The 15,152-nt window shown below is 52.3% G+C and overlaps 1 protein-coding gene across 8 annotated transcripts in view; it reads right to left on the bottom strand.

Moving 5' to 3' along the window:
* SEPTIN8 (septin 8) overlaps nucleotides 1-4,293 on the bottom strand; it is an 85,584-nt gene extending 81,291 nt beyond the window's left edge. For 4 of the 8 annotated variants that reach the window (XM_038772727.1, XM_038772728.1, XM_038772730.1 and 1 more), the window contains exon 1: nucleotides 4,140-4,291. In XM_038772727.1, coding sequence (XP_038628655.1) covers nucleotides 4,140-4,178 — 39 coding nt within the window. In that variant the 5' untranslated portion in view covers nucleotides 4,179-4,291. Of the gene's footprint in view, nucleotides 1-4,139 lie in introns of all 8 variants that reach the window. The other 4 variants (XM_038772724.1, XM_038772726.1, XM_038772732.1 and 1 more) reach the window with 2 other exon arrangements.
* Nucleotides 4,294-15,152: the final 10,859 nt, after the last annotated feature.

Here is a 15,152-nt window from a genome sequence, read left to right as displayed (position 1 = left end):
CCCGCCTCCTGAAAACTAGCGAGTCCCCAAAAAGGAATGTCAGTTTAGGAAAATGGTAAATGGCAGAGCATAATCTGTGCCAGGCTTCCTAGGGTTTGGCCCTCACACCTTGTAGGTACGGCCCTGGCACCTGCCAGCACAGCCCTGGCAACTGAGGGTTCGGCCCCGGCACCTGTTGTCCCAAAGCCGGAAGGAGAATGGGCCTCACAGCTCCTTCTGCTCCTCAAATCCTCCCCTCCATCACTTCCCTCCACCTCAGTTTCCCCCATACCCAAAGGGAGCAGGGTTGGCTGATGGAGCCCTGGCACTTCTGGGATAAACTAAGCCTGGGGAAAGGTAGAGGGAGGACTGACTTACAGAGTTGGGAGATGAGTCACAGGCCAACAAAAGGATGGGGAAAAGTGAGTTGTGGGATGAATAGGTTTTCCTTTCTAAAATATCATGTTTTGGGGGGGTCGTCTCAAAATCAAAGTGGATGGCTTCAGAACAGCACAGTAGATTTTATAAAAGTGTTCTCTATGCCTGTTCACTGAAGACATCAAAAAATTCTGTGAAAAGAAAGGATCAGTAGGTTCATGAAGGGGTGAGATACATTTGTGGGCTGAAGGTCCAAAGTGAGTTATTTGAAGGAAAAGTCAGGGAGATTAGAGGGTCCAAATCTAATGAAAATAATAATAATTGTGGTATTTGTTGAGCACTTACTATGTGCCAAGAACCGTACTACCTGTACTACAAGATAATCAGGTCCCACATGGTGGCGGGGGCTCACATTCTAAGTAGGAGGGAGAACAGGAAATGAATCCCCATTCTGCAGATGAGGGAACTGAGGCACAGAGAAGTTAAGAGCCTTTCCCAAGGTCACCCAGCAGACAAGTGGTGGATCTGGGCTTAGAACCCAGGTCCTCTGACTCCCAAGTCCATGCTCTTTCCACCTGGCCACACTGCTTCAGAGGAGTTCCAGGAGGACAACTATCACACTGTTCTTATGAGTATCCCTTCAAGACACTGGGGGATGAAGAAAGCCGGGCCGGATTGGGCCACTGCTCTCCCCTAGGATGGCCTTGCTTATGTTCTTACTAGGCAGTTGAGCTATTTACCTACAGGGTGGTTCAGTTAAATCAAGCTCCGCTTAACGGGGCAGGCAGCTTGGGAACCAGATCTGGACTTGTCAGTAAATTGCTGTGTGACCTTGGGTACGTCAATTAACCTCTCTATGCTTCCATTTCTTCATCTGTCAAATGGGGATAACAATCCCTGCTCCAGCTCACCACCAAAGTTATGGAGAATATCTGTGCCACCCAGAGGGGGTAATGCCCCAACCAGTCCTGCTCCTCTCCATCAGCTCTGCTCCAGGTGCCCGAACACACCTTGCCACGCCGGCTAGTCGCCTGGTCACTGACGCTGAGCTGGGATCGTGCTGCCCCGCAGTTTGCCACCGAATGACGAGGGTGCCGGGAAAGCGAATTCCTTCACTTCTCTGTGCCTCAGTTGCATGGCATAATGGATAGAGCATGGGCCTGGGAGTCAAAAGGTCACAGGTTCTAATCCCGGCTCCACCATTAATTAGCCTACTGTGTGACCTTGGGGAAGTCACTTCTCTTCTCTGTGCCTGTTACCTCATCTGTTAAATGGGGATTAAGACTGTGAGCCCCATGTGGGACATGGACTATGTCCAACATGATTAACTTGTATCTACCCCAGCGCTTAGTACAGTACCTGACGCAGGAGTAAGCACTTGACAAATACCATAAAAAAGAGAGAGAGAGAGAGCAGGAAACACAGCAACGCCTCTGAGTCCTGCCCCGGCTCGCGTCACAGGGAGCACAGGGGGTTCTTCAGAGTCCCCACGAGCCCACTCAGTCGGGCACCCCAGGACTTGCACCAGAACTGGGCAGACCATGGCCCATCCTCAGGGGGTGCTGGGAAAATCTACCTCCCTACTTCCAAAACTCACTGATCTTTACCTGACTCCTACTCCCTCGGGGTCTCCCCCAGCCCTGCAACTCTGGGCATCTCTGCTTTACCCTGCACTCTCTACCTAGGCCTGTTGGGGAAAGTATGGGGGAAGACATTCCCCACTGGGTGGTCCCACAGGGGCTTCCACTTGGAGGGCTCCCTGGGAGAAGTGCCAGAGCTGCGGCTGCAGGCCTCTTCCATTTGCGGGCACAAGCACGGCCCTTCCAAGAATTTGTCTGGGGAATCCCTGAGCACTTACTGTGTGCAGAGCACCATACGAAGCTCTTGAGAGAGTACAACAGAATTAGCAGACATAGTCCCTGCCCATAACAAACTTCATCCTGCTCCAGAACACCAGGATGGGTCCAGCTGGGCTGGGAGCGAGCCTCAAGTGGACAGTCCACCTGACCCCCCTTCCCTCCCCCCTTCCCCCGCAATCAATGACAGATTCTCCTTTACCACCAAGGATGGTGGAGGCGAACCCGGGTAGGAGAGGTCAGGAGGAGCCGCCCCATGTCACAGAAAGCCGTTTCTCTCTCGGGAAAGAGCATAAGCCATCAGAAGGGCTGGCCAGCAGGGAGAGGGGCCAGGAGGCCTGCTGGAGGCTGGGCAGCCCGAGGACCGGTAGGTGGTCCGACCCACCCTGCTGGCCTGAATTCTCTGCACTCCTGGCTTCCGGGGACCTTATCGGGCTGTCAAGCTGGGGTTCGGCTGACTCACAGGTAAGCGTCTGCTCTGGCAAGGAGGTGGCACGGCTCAATCCGGAGGGGAAGGCGTGCACGAGGCTGGGGATGGAGGGAGGGCGGCTTATTAGAGGCCGGCTCTGCGGGGAAGCCACCCTGGGCCGGGTCTGTCATTAAGTCCTCTCGCGACAACTAGGGCATGCTGGCCCCAGCCCCGCCGGGCAAGGCCGTGTCCCCATCGGGCTTCCGAGAAGGCCCTGGCATTTTAACTTGGGCAGGCCTCCTGCTGAGCAAAGGACACCCAGGTCTCAAGGGTCCGCAGGGCTCCCCCGCCCAACCCTGGGGGCGGTTGCTCCCAGGACCAGGGCCTGGGAAGCGCAGGGCACGGCCGCTCTGCTCCTGCCCGCCTGCACTGCCAAGAGAAGTGGCAGCAGGGAGGCCCTGCGGATGCTACTGTTGCCCCTCACTTATGCCGATGGGCTCTGCGGGATTTAAATTTAAATTCACTAGAGCTTTGCCCTTGGGAACCCCACCCCGAACGTTTGGAAAACCCGGCCTCGGCTCTGCGAGGGTTGACTTGCCTAAACCAGCCCTTCCTCCCAAACCTCTAGGGCCAGCCCTGAGCAGACAGATTTCCTCCAGGCCCATCATACTCACACAGAGACTACCGCCGCCACCACCCCCGGGGCAACCCTCCCGCCGAACGGATTGGCCCGGGCCCCACACCGGCAGAGTCTCGTCCGGGACCCCGAGGTGGCGGCGTCAGGGCACAGGCAGGGTTGAAGCCGCCCGGGCGCAGCTGGTCACCGGCGACTGTTTGCTCGCTGCTGGCACCGGGACTGGGAGTCCTAGGCCCCAGACTGGGGTGTGAAATGTGGTGATGGGAAAAATAATAATAACCAAGCTCCGATGTGTTGATGGCACCCACCCACCGACGCTTCGACCTACGGCTGGCACCTCTGAGGGGACCCTTTCTCCGCTGATGTGACCCTGGAGGGGAGGGCCAAGCCCCTTCCCCGGCCAGGAAGCCAAGGGGGGAGCCCGGCCGGCTGTCATCGTGGCTCTGGCTGGAGCCCGCCAACCGGGCCGGTCATCCGTGCCCACCGAGCCCCCGCGCTAGTCCTGGGCTGGGTGCCCTGCGGAGGACGGGATGGGCCGGGGGGTGTCAAAGGACGGGTTGTCGGGGGCGGACGGTGTTTTGTGGTCTGTCTCCCCCTTCTAGACTGGGAGCCCGTTGTTGGGCAGGGACTGTCTCTGTCCGTTGCCGACTTGTACTTCCCAAGCGCTTAGTCCAGTGCTCTGCACACAGCAGGCGCCCAATGAATACGACTGAATGAGTGACTGAATGGGGCGCTCCGGGCTGGTCCAAGAGCCCCCCGGCGCCGCTCCCCTTTCGCACGTGGGACCCCCGGCCCGGCCGCCCCCTGCCCGCCCCGGGCTGTGCCCCCCGGGCTGTGCCCCCGCGGCCTGCCAGGTGTCCCGGGGGGGCTCCCGGCTTACCGAGAAGCGGTCCAGGTCGGCGGAGGCGGCGGAGGCCATGGCTGCGGGCGGCGCCGGGCCGGGGGAAGGAGAAGGAGGAGAAGGAGGAGGACGAGGAGGAGGAGGAGGAGGCCGGCTCCCGGGCGCGCTCTTCCCCCTGGAATGCCGCAGCTCTCGATGATTCCAATATGGCCACTTCCTGGAAACTCCCCTCTGCGGCCGGGGAGACCCAGGACCCCTCCCCTCCGGCTTCCCTCTCCTCCCTTCCCCTCCCCTCCAGATTTGGGCACCTGCGCCGTCCCCGCCTGGGCTCAGACAAAGGGGGCCTTTCATTCATTCCATCGCATTTACTGAGCGCTTACTGTCTGCCCAGCACTGTGCTAAGCGCTGGGGACGGTACGATACAGCAAGAGAGACAATCCCTGCCCACGATGGGCTTACAGTCTGGGGGAGGACACAGACCCCCCTCCCCTCCATTTATTCACTCATTCAGTCGTATTTAGTGAGCGCTTAATGTGTGCCCAGCACTGTGCTAAGCGCTTCGGACAGTACGCTACAGCAATAGAGACAATCCCTGCCCGCGACGAGTTTAAAGTCTGGGGGGGGAGGCGGAAGGGCAGACCCCCTCCCCTCCATTTATTCACTCATTCCATCGTATTTACTGAGCGCTTACTGCCTGCCCAGCACTGTGCTAAGCGCTTGGGACGGTACGATACAGCGAGAGACAATCCCTGCCCACGATGGGCTTACAGTCTGGGGGAGAGGGGACACAGACCCCCTCCCCTCCATTTATTCACTCATTCAGTCGTATTTAGTGAGCGCTTAATGTGTGCCCAGCACTGTGCTAAGCGCGTCGGACAGTACGCTACAGCAATAGAGAGAAACAATCCCTGCCCGCGACGGGTTTAAATTCGGGGGGGGGGGGCGGGAGGGCAGGCCCCCTCCCTTCCATTTATTCACTCATTCCATCGTATTTACTGAGCGCTTACTGTCTGTCCAGCACTGTGCTAAGCGCTTGGGACGGTACGATACAGCAAGAGACAATCCCTGCCCACGATGGGCTTACAGTCTGGGGGAGAGGGGACACGGACCCCCTCCCCTCCATTTATTCACTCATTCAATCGTATTCAGTGAGCGCTTACTGTGTGCCCAGCACTGTGCTAAGTGCTTGGGACAGTATGCTACAGCAATAAAGAGAGACAACCCCTGTCCACGACGGGTTTACAGTCTGGGGGAAGCGGACCCCCCTCCCCTCCATTTATTCACTCCTTCAATCGTATTTAGTGAGCGCTTACTGAGTGCAGAGCACTGTACTAAGCGCTTGGGAAGTACACCCCACCCCATCGCCCCGACTCCCTCCCTCTGCTCTACCCCCCTCCCGGCTCCATAGCACTTGTGTACATATGTACATACTTATTATTCAATTCATTATAGGAATGATGTGTATATAGCTCTAATTCTATTCATTTATATTGATGCCTGTTTACTTGTTTCGATGTCTGTCTCCCCCTTCTAGACTCTGAGCCCGTTGTTGGGTAGGGACTGTCTCTGTTGCTGAACTGTACTTTCCAAACGTTAGTACAGTGCTCTGCACACAGTAAGCCCTCAATAAATACGATTGAATGAATAAAAACAGACAATCCCTGCCCACGACGGGCTTACAGTCTGGAGCGGGAGTGGGGGAGGGAGACAGACTCCCTCCCCTCCATTTATTCACTCATTCAATCGTATTTAATGAGTGCTTACTGTGGGCAGAGCACTGTACTAAGCGCTTGGGAAAGTACAACACAGCAATAGAGACAATCCCTGTCCACAACGAGCTCACAGTCTGGGGCGGGGGCGGGGGGGGGGGGGCGACGGACATCAATACAAGTAAACAGGCATCAGTATAAATAAATAAAATGACATTTATATACATAAGTGTTGTGGTGGTGGGGGCGGGGGAGAGCAAAGGGAGCGTGTCAGGAGTGCAAAGAAGAAGGCGGAGAAAACCTCGTCGGCGCCGCCCCCACCTCCGGCCGGTTTGGGTCGGGGTCCCAGCTGGAGGGCTCCCAGCCCGGGAGAAGATACGAGTAATAATTATTGTGGCAGTATTTGCTAAGCGCTTACTATATGCTAAGCACTGTTCTAAGCGCTGGCATAGATACAAGGTCATCAGGTTGTCCCAAGTGGGGCTCACTGACATAATCCCCATTTTACAGATGAGGGAACTGAGGCACAGAGAAGTTAACTGGCTTGCTCAAGGTCACACAGCAAAGTGGCAGAGCAAGAATTAGAATCCAGGTCCTCTGATTTACAAACCCATTATCTTTCCCCTAAACCAAGATGGGGACACACAGGGTCCCCTTCCCCTATTTCTACCATTCCTTCCCCCCTCCCCGAGGAGTCCCCGTCCCTCCCCTCACCATTGCAGTCCTCTGCGGAGACAACCCCTCCCCATGGCCCTCACCAGACAGATAGGGCTGGGCTGGGGATTGGATTGGGTCGGAGGCTGATGGGCTGAGGCCCGGCTGGGGGCTGAAACTGGGGCCTGGAGGCTGGCACCGGGGCTGAGAGTCCTAGGCCCCTGACTGGGACATGCAGCATGGTGAGGGTAAAAATAATAATAATAATTACGGTACTTGTTAAGCGCTTACTATATGCCAAGCACTGGTCTAAGCGCTGGAGTAGACAGAAGGTCATCAGTTTGTCCCACGTGGGGCTCACAATCTTAATCCACTCTTTACAGATGAGGTAACTGAGGCACAGAGAAGTGAAGTGGCATGCCCAAGGTCACACAGCAGACAAGTGGCAGATCTGGGATTAGAACCCACATCCTACAAAGAGGGTAGTGTGGCAGCTATCAGAACAATAACTCACTTCCCTCCCGTCCTCTCTGGAGACCCTCCAGATGTGCCATTGGGCAGGAAGACCAGGTGCCCTCCGCCTGGACCCATGAGCAATTTCAGGTCCCCTGAACAGGCAACAGTGAAACTCCACAGTTGCTGCCATGGCTGGGCTGCCCAAAGCTCCCCTCTGGGGCAGTGGGGGGCTGAAGGAGAAAAGAAATTTTGCAAGGGGTGGCAGAGCAACAGGGCGCTGAGGGACCGTCTCTATATGTCGCCAACTTGTACTTCCCAAGCGCTTAGTACAGTGCTCTGCAAACAGTAAGTGCTCAATAAATACGATTGAATGAATCAGGCTGCGGAGGAGAAACCGAGGCATCGGGGCCACAACACCTCCTGGTACTGCCTCCCTTCTCAGCAGGACCAGGCCTGCAGGCGAATCTGCAGTTTCCCTGGGATTCCCAGGGAGGCTGGGTGTCTGGGTGAGCCCAGAAGTCCGGAAAACCAGTTCTAGTCCTAGCTCCACCCTTGGCTTACTTAGACACCTAGAGCAAGTGCTTAATCTTTCTGGGTCTCAGTTTCATCAGCTGTAAAATGGGCATGATATCTGGTCTCCCTCCCTCTGGGACTGGATCCAATCTGATTGTTTTATCTCCACCCCAGTACTCAGTGCAGTGCTCGGTACCCAGTAAGCACTTAACGAACACCATAATTATCTCTCAAAGTCCATCTCCTTCCTGCCAAGGTGGGAGACGTAGCTTTCTGGAGCCTGTAAGGTCCTTTGGGATAAGATCATGTCCACAAACTCTGTTGAAGTGTACTCTCCCAAGCACTTAGTACAGTGCTCTGCACACAAGTGCTCAATAAATACCATTACTTGGTTGATTGATTGATTGATTGAGCCAGTGCTGCCCTGTGGGGCCCAGCCTATGCTTTTTCTGGTTGGCAGGAGCCTTCCCAGAACAGTGTTTTTGGGGCTGATCCTGGACTCTGTGGAAAACGGTTTTCCCAGGGGGCTTGGCACCTTCGGTTGCTGTGGGAAAGGAAAATCCTGGAGGAACACATTGGGTCTTGTTTCATTGGGATGGGTTAGTCCTGAGTCCTAGAAGTGTCTCATGCCTTCTTCTTTGAGGCGGAGGGAATTCTGAGGTGGGGAGGCTGCAGAGGGCAGAGGAGAGGATTGGGTTAGGGGTGCAAAGAGGGGGAGCTGAAAACTGACTTCTTCTTGCATGGGAATGTCAGAATATTTGATGTCATTAGGAAGCTGCTAAGAGGTTGTCAGACCCCAGCAAGGCACTCAATCTGTACTCATTCACTCTCCCTGACTGCACGTCTCTGTAGCCCCCATAGGCACTGTAGTGACTAATTACGGCGGCTGTCAAAAGGTCAAGTTCACCCTTCTCCAGCGCCATCTGCAGAGATATCATTATTTATTTTGAGGGCTAGTGATGGATTAAATGCATCCAGCCTGGATCAAATAAATCATGTTTGGATCACCACTCCTCTGGGCACCAGCTTTCCCTTTGCTGGCAGATTACCGCTCCCCGATTTTCAAGTCAAGAGAGTTTGTCATCGCTCTACATCGAAAGCTCTCCTGAGAGGTATTTAACCCCGGTAATGGTTGCGCTGAGCACTCTGAACATGGATGGATGCCAGGATACCATACCCCAGTGAAGCGGCACAGAACAGTGTTAGTCAGGAAACAGCATGGACTAGAGGAAACAGCTGAGGCCCAGAAGTCAAAAGGACCTGGGTTCTAATCCTGATTCGGCACTTATCTGATGTTGGGCAAGTTACTTAACTTCTTTGTCAGTCAGTTGTCTTTACTGAGTACTTATGGTGTGCAGGGCACTATATTAAGCACTTGGGAGAGTACAATACAACAATATAACAAACATGTTCCCTCAGTTTCCTCAATGGTAAAATGGAGACGCAATACCTGTCCTACCTCTTACTTAGACAATGAGCTCTAGGTAGGACCTGATGATCTTATATCTACCCCAAAACCTAGTACAGTCCTTGACACAGAGTGAGCTCTTAACAAATATCATTATTATTATCAATATCATTATTATTATGCAATATTAACAAAATGTTATTATTATTGCCCAGTCTAAGACATGTGATCCACATGGAGAATTCAGGTGGTGTAATTATTATATTGGTAAATACTTGATCATTTTGCTTAGCATTTTCCATAATAAATTGGGGTAAGACAATTACATAGACGAGCCGGAAAAAGTGAAGAGGTACAACCAAAGGCCTAGAGAGATGTCCCAGAGATAGTTTTCCCAGAGAGTGGGCTCTTCTGCGAGAGGCAAAATGCTTCTTTTGAATTTCAAACTGACCACGAGCAGGATGGAGGCCAGATGACCTGGGCCGAGAACTGATCAGAGACCCGCGACGGCGATGAATTTGGAGTTGCATCCCGAGCAGAGCAGCCAGCCCCTCTGCAGTGGAAACAGTATTCCACCTGCCTGGTTTGCCAAGAATAATAGGTGTCTCCTCCTTGCAAATTACTCCTTCCAGCAGAGCAATTCATTACCCACCTGCACTTTTCCATTCTCAGACACCCACAGGCCAGTGGATGCTTTCTGACCACAACACTCCAACTGAGGCCCTCTTCTCCTATGTGGCAGTATCTGGAATGCCTTCTGTGGGGCACGATCCTGGCGTCGGCATGGATTCTGGGCTACTGGGGCAGCGGGACAGAGATTCGGTCTAAGTCCATAATGGCTCTCTGACCAGCTTCAGATGGTCAGATCCTAGTTTGTGGGGACTCTGCCCAGCCTGGCATGTGCCACTGGGGCCCTTGGACACTGTACATCCTGGTCCCTTCTGGGGTCCAACCCAGGGTGTGGGTCTGACCCTCTGAGCTGGTTCAGAGCTGTAGCCCCACAGTCCTCCAGGAGAGAGGAAGGATTCCAAGGTGCCAGGATCCTATCCCCCTGGGGCAGGGCTGGGTGATGCTGGGAGATCCAATTCAGGCTTGGGGCCTTGTAGACCCTCCCAATGGGTCAGAAATCCCAGCCCTCCATGGCCTGGATGCCCCCCACCCCCACCCCCCAACCAGGCCCATGAAGGCTCTGGCCTGACCAGGGACCAAAAGTCTGGGGCTTGTTAAAAGCTAGGCAATTCATCTCAGTTCCCTCTGGCATTTGTTTGTGCCCTGGGTGGGTATGAAAATGGCACCCCCTGGTCTCCAGCCCAGTGCCTGTTCAGAAGTGAATGAGGCACACTCTTTTGCCTCCATGCTGCAACACGGTGCGAATCAGTTTATCAGCCTGGGTGCCCTGACCTTAGTCGGGCAGCAAGGCTTTAGCAACAGCTTCTGGGCCCAGGGAGGGATTCACCAGGAGATCTCTACTTTGAACCTCCTCATCCAGTGGTTCCCCATCCATTTCCCTTCTCCGCCCAAAGGCGGCACTGGGCGTCAGCCTGCCAGAGAAGGCAGAGCCTGAGAGCTGAGCTTTAATCACATCAAAGCTGAAACGCTTTGTAGTTTAAACAGCTCCCATAACCGCAGCCCACGTCTCTCTCTGGCACAGGGACAGCCAGCCGCTTCTCCTAGTTCCTCTGCTCCATTATACCCGGTAGCTCACCGGGGCAACTCTGCCTCGCCCACCAGCCCGGTCATGTTTCCCCACCTGTTGCCCGACCTTAACCGCCTCCTGCTTCGCCCTCTGGAATATCATTTGCCTGCTAATCTCCACGGTGGCCATCCCACTCCACCCTCCACACCGTGCTGGCACGCTCGCTCCTTTCCTTGGCGGGCAGCACTGCCCAGGGGTTGTGGTCTGTGTCGGTCCCCACGAGGGACCCAGATTCTCCCTCCTTCTCTTCCTCCCTCAAGTCTTTTGGGGTTGTCATGGTTACTGAATGTTGCAGACCTCCAGGAGAGTCACGACAGGCCCTCCCTCTCCGCTGCACACTACCCTTCTAACTGGCTCTCAGGCTCACCTGAACTACAGACAAGGGGCTAATCAATACAAATGGCAAATCGTTATTAAATCATAGCCAGCAAATCCTGGGTGCTGACCGTCTCCCACGTGCCTAACGGACACTGTGCGGCCTATGTAACGGCTGTCCAATAATGTGGGCCCCATGATGACGGTTGGCGTTTCTTGACCATCCTGGTGGTTGATGTGGTGAGCATAATAACAACAACTACGGTATTTGTTACGCACTTATTATGTGCCAAGCACTGTTTGAAGTGCTGGGGTAAATCCAAGATAATCAGGCTGTCCCACGTGGAGCTCACAGTCTTAATTCCCATTTTACATATGAGGTCACTGAGGCACAGGGAAGTTAAATGGCTTGCCCAAGTTTACAAAGCAGACAAGTGGTGGAGCTAGGATTAGAACCCATGCCCTCTGACTGCCAAGTCCGTGCTCTTTCCACTAAGCCACGTCAACTCATGTCTACCTTGAGGTGACACAGAGCCTTTCTCCTAGAGGGTCAAGGGAAACATTATCTTCTATTTATTTTATACCCAGATGCCTAAAATTGATTTCTTTTGTTTGGTAACTTTGGGATACCGAAGACTCCTCTTTCCCCATTTTCGAGTTGATTGCATTTACCGAGCACCTACTGTAAAGCCCTCTAAGCTCCTTATGGGCAGGGAATGGGTCTGTTTATTGTTATATTGTCCTCTCCCAAATAGTACAGTGCTTTGCACACAGTAAACGCTCAATAAATATGACTGAATTGAACTAAACATTTGGGAGTGTAGATAGAGTTAAAAGGTGCATTTCCTGTCCTCATCAAGTGTGTGGTAATTTGCACACAGTAGGCATTCAACAAACACTATTATACCTTAGAAAAATAAAAGAATCTGAATATCCTCAAAGCCATCTGGTGGATGGCATTACAGCACCCAGTCCACCCCAGCTCTTCCTTTCACCCGCCGCCACCCCGTGGAACCCCACATCCATCCCGAGTCCAGACAGATTGGTGGAGGAGCCCAGGGGAGCAGCCCAGAGCAATTGGGCAGACTCTGAGGCTTGTCGTGCATGCGCCTTCCCAACCAAAAATCTGTTTCTGCGGGTACTTGACAGCTGACGGCGAAAAGAAGATCACAATTTGCAAATCTCCATTCTAGTCAATGAGTCAGTCCATTGTATTTACTGAGCGCTTACTGTGTACAGAGCACTGTACTAAGCACTGGGGAGAGTACAATACAACAGTATAACAGACACATTCCCTGCCCACAATGAGCTTAGAGTCTTAAGGGGGAGACAGACATTAATATAAATAAATAAAATTACAGATATGGACATAAGTGCTGTGGGGCTGGGAGGGGGATGAATAAAGAGAGCAAGTCGAGGTGGTGCATAAGGGAGTGAGAAGAGGAAGGAAGGGCTTAGGGAAGTCTCTCAGAGGAGGCTTGCCATCAATAAGGCTTCGAAGGTGGGGGGAGAGTAAATGTCTGTCAGATATGAAGAGGGAGGGCTTACCAGGCCAGAGGCAGGATGAGGGTGAGAGGTCAGAGGCTAGATAGAGGAGGTCGAGGGACAGTGAGAAGGTGGGCATTCAAGGAGTGAAGTGTGCGGGCTGGGTTGTAGTAGGAGAGTAGCGAGGTGAGATAGGAGGGAGCAAGGTGATGGAGTGCTTTAAAGCCGATGGTGAGGAGGCTCTGCTCGATGTGGAGGTGGACAGGCAACCATTGGAGGTTCTTGAGGAGTGGGGAAACATGGTCTGAAAGTTTTTGTAGAAAAATAATCTGGGCAGCAGAGTGAAGTATGAACCAGAATGGGGAGAAAGAGGAGGCAGAGAGGTCAGCAAGGAGGCTGAGACAGTAATCAAGGCGGGCTAGGATAAATGCTTGGATTAACATGGTAGCAGTACTAGTGAGTCAGAGCTGCTTCCTCTGGTACCCAGACCCATGGAGTCATTTTTACCCCGTTTTTGCTTTAGGCAAGAACTCGTTTTGCCCCGAGTAAGCTCAGCTAGTCCTTCCCCTTAGGAGCTGATACTGTCTTTTTAGGGCTTTCATTTGGCATGTTTGGAATGTGTTTCTTTTATTACACATTAATTGGAATCCAGCCCTCTAGAGCACCTTTGCAGTTCCTCATTCCAGGGCTGGCGTTTATCTCCCTCTATCTGTCATAACCACAATTTATATAGAAGGGAGTGTTTATTAATCAAAATACTAAGTATTTATATAGCACAATGAGAGCCACTGAGACCAGGCAAGCAGACATACTCAACGCGAGACTTCCTTTAAACCAAACACTTCTCATCCTGTCTGCCCCGTCGGGGGCGTCCAGACCACACAGGCCCTGTATTGCTTTCTCTGAAGTCTGTATCCAGTCGAGGGGAAAGCCACAGTGGTTCACAGACTGCACACCGCTGCATTTGATTACATTATTCAGAGCTCTCTGTGTTAATGAGCTCTTGCTGTCTGTGTATACAAGTTGAGGAGTGAGTTCAGGACTAAGGGAAGCAGGGTGGCCCACTGGAAAGAGCATAGGTCTGGGTTCCAATTCTGACTCTGCCACTTGCCTGCTATGTGACTTTGGACAAGTCACTTTACTTGCCTGTGCCTCAGCTTCCTCATCTGTAGAATGAGAAGCAGCGTGGCCTAGTGGAAAGAGCATGGGCCCAGGAATCAAGAGGACCTGAGTTGTAATCCTGGCTCCGTCACTTGGCTGCTGCATAACCTTGGGGAAGTTACTTCACTTCTCTGTGCCTCTGTGGAAAGTAAATCCCACTCCCTCCAGACTGTAAGCTTGTTGTGGGCAGGGAATGCGTCTCATTGTTGTACTGTAGTACAACAAGTGCCTAGTACAGTAGTTTGCACACAGGAAGCGCTCGATAAATACAATTGAATGAATGAGTCCCAGGTGGGACAGCAACTCTCGAACTGGATTGTATGATAGCTACCCCAGCACTTAGTACGGTGCTTGACGCAAAGTGATACTTAACAAGTACAATTTTTAAAAAATGGGGAGTAAATAACTCTTTCTCTTCCCACTTGGACTGTGAGCCCCACGTTGGACAGGGACTGTGTCTGCTCTGATCATCTTGTATCTACCCCAGCTCTTAGTACGGTGTTTGGGCCATGGTAAATGCTTAGCAAATACAATTATTATTATTATTCTCGCCCATGGAGGCCTTACTTGGTCAAAACTAGGAGGCGCTCAGGTTCCAAGTGCATTTACAGGAGCTTGAGCAAAAATCCTAGCAATTTCTGAACAACAAAGTTATCCTTGAGACCAATTTGTTCCTCTTCCTCTGAGGGTGAGATTATGGGTTTCATATTCCCATATGTTTTGTAAATAGCATGATCCACCCTCATGGGTCAGCTGAGTGAGCTGGTGGTATCAGCCAGGCAGAACTCCCAGCAGATGAATCTTCCTGCTAGATTCGAGGGGATGCTATCGGGGAGACCAACCAGACCCAAAACTGATCAGGTTAGAGGGGGAAATGAATTCCACCAAATAGCTAAAAATTCCTATAGGGGTTAAAAATAAAAACAACCCAAAAAAACCCCCCAAAACAAAAATAAACCGAGCTGTTCTGGTAAAAAGTTCACTTGGGGAAATCAAATACTCTAGAAGGAGCAATACCAGCGAGAACTGAAGGGAATGAATGCGCTCACTGTTCACCTCCTTGGAAGGCTGTTTCCCAAAGTCCTGGATCCAGCCAAAGCCCTGTGGTTAAAGCTTGTTGGTTCTTTGCTTAGCAACAAAACATGCCAGCAAGACAGGAAAAGGGCTTTTTGATTTTATATATATATATATAAAACAAATATGAAAAGCTCAGAAGCGTCACAGCTCCACAGAGTAACCAACGTTATAGAAAAGGCCTTGATTGAAAAGTCTCTTTGGCCCCACATGTGACTTGGCCCCACCTACCCTGCAGGGATGAGAGTGAGAAAAGACCCTGCTTTATTGCTTCCTCTTCGGTTCTGGAAGTAAAGGCTCGGAAAGGCTGCACTTTATTTGCCAGAACAAAACCACATTTGTTCCGGGACACTGCGACTGCACAAGAACGAATATTTGAATGACATTTGTATTTATTTATAAGTCCTGTTATTGGCCCCGAAGGAAAATGTTAGCCTACTTGCCCATTCTCAGTAGAAGGTTACACGGTAGAGAGCCTATGTATTGCAATAATCTTTCATTGCCCTGCACATTCAATGCTGTCGATGACGTGACTATCCTGTCTGTGCACGAGTCCAAGACGCACACAACTTTCCACTCTG

The sequence above is a fragment of the Tachyglossus aculeatus genome, chromosome X1, assembly GCF_015852505.1.
Source record: "Tachyglossus aculeatus isolate mTacAcu1 chromosome X1, mTacAcu1.pri, whole genome shotgun sequence".
Taxonomy (NCBI): domain Eukaryota; kingdom Metazoa; phylum Chordata; class Mammalia; order Monotremata; family Tachyglossidae; genus Tachyglossus; species Tachyglossus aculeatus.
This window is presented reverse-complemented; position numbering and strand designations above follow the sequence as displayed.